The following is a 4,890-nucleotide window of genomic DNA, read 5'->3' on the forward strand; positions in this document are numbered from 1 at the left end:
AATGTGCCGGTCTCAAGATCCTCATGGATATAATTTTTATGACAACATACAATTAAGTTACTTATGAGTGAAATAAGAAGAAAGCAGACGACCCCATGCAAGGGATCAACAACATGTGTTGCTCAAACAAGCCAAATTTTCAAAACAAGATTTCGGCCCCAAAACAAGAGATGACCCTTATTTCAAAAATTCAATTTTTCAAAAAGTTAGGCCCAGATTTGGATGTTTCAGCACTCCCAAATGAACATACCAATATGTTTGGTAATAAAAAATGATTTAATATATATTTGATTAGATTTTTTTGACTTATTTTTTACCTTATTTTTCTAAGCGACAAAATATCATTTTCTAACTCTAATGGGTTTTTTTTAATGTTGGAGAGATTTCTATTTAAGAATATCTCTCACAAACTTGTTTTCAACATGCTACCAAAGAAAAGTTTTGAAGTGCTCATGCTCCTAGACTCAAATTTGAGGTTTTAACCATCTCAAGCTCTTAAAGGAAGTCAAAACCTGAACTTGAGTATTTCCTCCTAGAGATAATAGTATCAATGTTTTTTCTTTTAAATATTGTTTAAATACTTAAAACTATGATTGTTTAATGTGAGCCTATTGATTCGAAGATCATATTTGAATCAATACTCGATTGATTGTTTGAATGGTTACCACTCAAAACTAGTTTTGCTGCCCCTTGTTTGAGCTTCTTATTTTCTAATCACATTATACATTCTTGTGTGTTGATTTATTAGGGTATTTAAAATGGTTTTTACATAGTATTAGAAGTTTGGGGAAGAATTTCAAAATTCAAGTACATACATGCATTTACATTTAAATCTTAAATTGTATTTAGTTGAGAATACTAAACTAGTGTCATTGTACTTTTAAATCAATCACTGAGGTTTAGACTACTACTACGCATGAGGTATACTTTCAAACCATTGATTCCATTGAGCTGAGTGCAACCCTTGATTTTAAAAACCAATCCAAGATTTACCTTGGACTTATAATTTGAAATCTAATGATTAAAGACTATTTGAGATTTTCTTACATACACAGGTACATAGAATTGGTTGTGTTTATTATTTGCTCTTAGATTATAAAATCTACCAATTAGGAAGCTAGTAACCCTTGTAAATTGGTTCAAGCATTGGGTAGACAAGAGCATCCTAACCTCAATTTCATTGAGTGCATCCATGTGTGGCTGAAAAATAAATGTTGTGAAGCATTGCTACTATGATTGTGAGATATAAGTCCTCATGTAGCCAAGCACTCTTGAAACTCTCATTCTTAAGTCTAGGCTAGTACCTAATAAGTTATTATAAATCCTTGTGAAGCTCTAGGCTTGTGTAGTTTACTTTGCTACTAGAAACCCCTTTAATGGTCTAGATTGTGTGCCTAGTTTGTGATTGTAAATCTAAGTGAAGATGAATGTTTGTAAGTTAGTTGTTGTTGTCAATTTAGTGGCATGAACGCCCAACACCGCCAACCCCCCCCCCCCCCCCCCCCCAAGATTTATCCCTCATTGGACCTAATAGATTGTACCAGCTCCATTTTCCTCTTGCCTACTACTCACTTCCCTTCGTTAAAAATTGAATGCTTGTTAAGTCCTTTTTAAGAAAAAAAGTTAGTAGAAGCATTACTATTCCCATTGATAACTAATTGTGGTAACAAAAATATACTCAAAGATAAGGCACTTAAATAATAAAGAAATAAGCTAAGACCCCTAGTTGATTCCCCCTTTAGATCAAATTGCATTAAGATATTTTAAAGCTAATTATGAACATATAAACACCATAAAATAACTTAACACGAGGATTTAATGCCTCAAGAATCATCTTATCATAAATATGAAATAGACAATAATCTAATTGTGAAAAGATGCACCCTTTAAACAAAGTTTATTGTGACCATATTGAGTTGAAACCTCTTCTTATCACTTCATTTGTCATGGACTTAAAACTTCTTTGTGCCTCCATGATGAGATTTCTCCCAAATCTTGTCTTTTAAATCTTAACATAGTCGTGCTCCTCACATTTTGCTTCCAATAAGAACTTATTACGCTTAACTTTTTTTATTTTACTTGAACTCATATGCAAGTTTTGGTTTACTTCTCTTGGCCACAGCTATGCTTGCCTCTTTTTATCTTTTAATTATTTTTTATGTGAACATAATCTTCTCTTTCCTCAAGCACTTTTAAATTGTTTTGGATTTCCTTAATTTGGTCCAGTTACCCAAGGATGCCTATATCACCAAGACATATAACATATCAAATGCGACGTATTGGATATATGGTATCGTAGAGCCCTGAAAGATGATACATATCTTATAAAATGCAACACATGGAGCAGAAAGTATGTATCAGATCGAATATTATTCGATATGTTAGCTGATACCAATACATACTTGATGGTACCCACTATGTCAACTTTTTGTTATTTCCTTTTTGTTGCGTCATTTCTTTGCTAAAAAGAAACACATTTCCCATACTTATGGTATTCTTTTTTTACGTTAGTTACACAAAATAATTGTGCATCAATTAGTAATGACGAACTTTATTTTGTAGCTGCTCTTTCCAACCTTATCCAATTTTCATATCAACAAAGTTGTTTAAGGCACAAGAAATGGAAAATAGCCATAAAGCTGAAAATTAGTATCTTCAAACAAAATTATCTAGATGACATTTCTTCATAAATTGTTACATAAACCATTTTTATGTTGTTCTTATTTTTAATTTCTTATTTTATTATTATGTTAGATCCTGATACTTTAATTATAGAATCTTAAGATTTCCCAAATCAAGTAGCAATTCTTGAACTTCTTGCTAAATTTTTTCCATTGGTTTAAATTTATGGAAACATTTGTAACTTTCAGAAAAAATATAAAAAAATATACAAATACAAAAGTCTTTATCCACGTAGAGATATTTTTCTCTTGAATGCCATCTATTCCAAATAATGAAATAAAAAAAAATGAAAAGCCCCTTATTTCTCCTACAATAGGTATCATTGAATATCAAAGCATTGTTCCACATGAACTGGGGTTGACACTAATCATAGGTGGTAGTTGTGATTGGCATTTGTAGAGCCTTTGAAACAAAAAGCAATGATTAATCTCGTTACCGGGATTCATTCATAATTAATCCCTAAGTGAACAAATGGACAAATTATTTCCTTCTAATGCAATTGATATATGTATAAATTTTTTGTCCAAAAAATAGATTGACTAACACAATACGTTTTTTGTTATTTCAGGTCACAAACAACAGTGCATAACAAACAGAAGGTCACTCAATGGACTTTCAGCATAAAAGAACCTTCACTGAGAAGAAAGACAGTATTAACAAGCTACTAGAAAATATTATTCACCATATACTCTCTTTTCTTCCATTGAAGTGTGCAGTGAAGACTTCAATTCTATCTAGGCAATGGATAAACATGTGGAAACCCTTATGGATATACACAACTATTATAGACTTCGATGAGCAATTCACAAAAAATTTAAAGAAGACACATTATGTACAAGCTATCCACCAACTTTTACAGCTCCATACACTAGACAAGGTTTAGAAGTTCCGCATGTTCTTTTGTTCCGATGACAGATATTCATCCGATCTCATAGAGTGGATTGAGTTTGTCAAAGTTAAAGGAGTTGGAGAGCTTGTGCTTGATTTGAGTGGAAATGTAAGGCACTCTGACTCGACAGATGATGAGGATATCAGGTGGGGGATGAATAAATTCAGAATGCCAAACTCTTTGTTCTCTTATCTATCATTATCATCTCTCGACTTAACTCGGTGCATACAAGAGCCTCTGCATGATTTCAAGGGTTTCAAAGCCCTAAGAAGTGTTGCTCTCTATGGTGTGACAATTAATGGTGTTGAATTAGGTGAGATAATTCGTAGGTCCCCTCTTCTTGAGGACTTAACTATGAGTTACTGTGAATCCCTGAAGCCAGTAAAGATTGATCATCTTCAATTGAAGATATTAACATTGGAGTCATGTTTCGATGTTGAAGAGATGAAGATAAGTACGCCAAACCTGTAGAATCTTCATTACAAGGGTAAAGTTTGTGACAAGCCTATTTTCAATGATGTCTCCTCCATAAATGAAGCTACCCTATAGCTCACCCACGATGAGCTTGACTACGAGTTGCATCTCTGGCAGAATTTCTTGACGAAGCTTTCACATGTAAGTTCCCTAGAAGTTAAAGTCACAAGTACTCATCCGGTACGTTTCCATCTACCCATTTCTATTTTTGTAAAAATACATATTCTGGTTTGGTAAACCTGACTAGTTCCTTCTCTATGATGCTCCTTGCTGAATGGTCATGTGGACGACGTTCTTTTACATATTTGGAGTTGATCAAGCTAAGATGTCTAAGTTTTTTAGTTACACCTTTTCGTCCTTTTCTCCTTCAGAAAAAAAGATCGATATACAGGTGAACTTTTATAAATGTCCTAGTCATGTAATCATATAATTTTTCTCCTATTTTTTGACTTCTTGTTTCCACTAGCATGACATAAAAGGAGATAAATTTGGTTGTTTTCTTAAGTGGAACCCCTCATTGGCTGCTTGCTCTATTTATCACTTTTCTCAACCGAACACTGGAGTCATACCCGTGATACAGAAGTAGTCAATGAAGTCATCATTTTTCATTCATTTATCAGATATCTAGATACAACGATATAAATGAATGTCATGTCACAAAGATGACTTTCGGTGCATTAGTCATGCAAATGTTATACATTTTGTGGCAGCTAGAGCCCTCTTGAACTTTTTTTCTAGTGCCAACATATAGGAATCTAACCCTTTAGTATTTAATGAAAGAGAGAATTTTTCTCAAAACTGGGATAGTAAAATCTCTGCTTCGTCACTCTTGCCTGATAATGTGC

At 33.2% G+C, this 4,890-nt stretch overlaps 1 protein-coding gene across 1 annotated transcript; it reads left to right on the forward strand.

Annotated features, from left to right (window-relative positions):
- Nucleotides 1-3,289: 3,289 nt before the first annotated feature.
- Nucleotides 3,290-4,042, forward strand: LOC137942985 (F-box/FBD/LRR-repeat protein At1g13570-like). Its single transcript, XM_068788698.1, has 2 exons — nt 3,290-3,420; nt 3,598-4,042. The coding sequence occupies exons 1-2, from the start codon at nt 3,290-3,292 to the stop codon at nt 4,040-4,042; spliced, it is 576 nt and encodes a 191-aa protein (XP_068644799.1).
- The last annotated feature ends 848 nt before the right edge of the window (nt 4,043-4,890 follow it).

The sequence above is a fragment of the Aristolochia californica genome, unplaced genomic scaffold (assembly GCF_029961685.1).
Source record: "Aristolochia californica isolate CCGP_79_NKW_82.1479 unplaced genomic scaffold, dmAriCali1.0.hap1 SCAF_10, whole genome shotgun sequence".
Classification (NCBI taxonomy): Eukaryota; Viridiplantae; Streptophyta; class Magnoliopsida; order Piperales; family Aristolochiaceae; genus Aristolochia; species Aristolochia californica.

Excerpts from the sequence above, each read along its gene's own strand:
- LOC137942985 (XM_068788698.1), top strand. The coding sequence starts at position 3,290 with ATGGACTTTCAGCATAAAAGAACCTTCACTGAGAAGAAAGACAGTATT. Across the intron at positions 3,421-3,597 it reads AAGACTTCAATTCTATCTAG|ATATTCATCCGATCTCATAG; the intron begins GCAATGGATAAA and ends TTCCGATGACAG.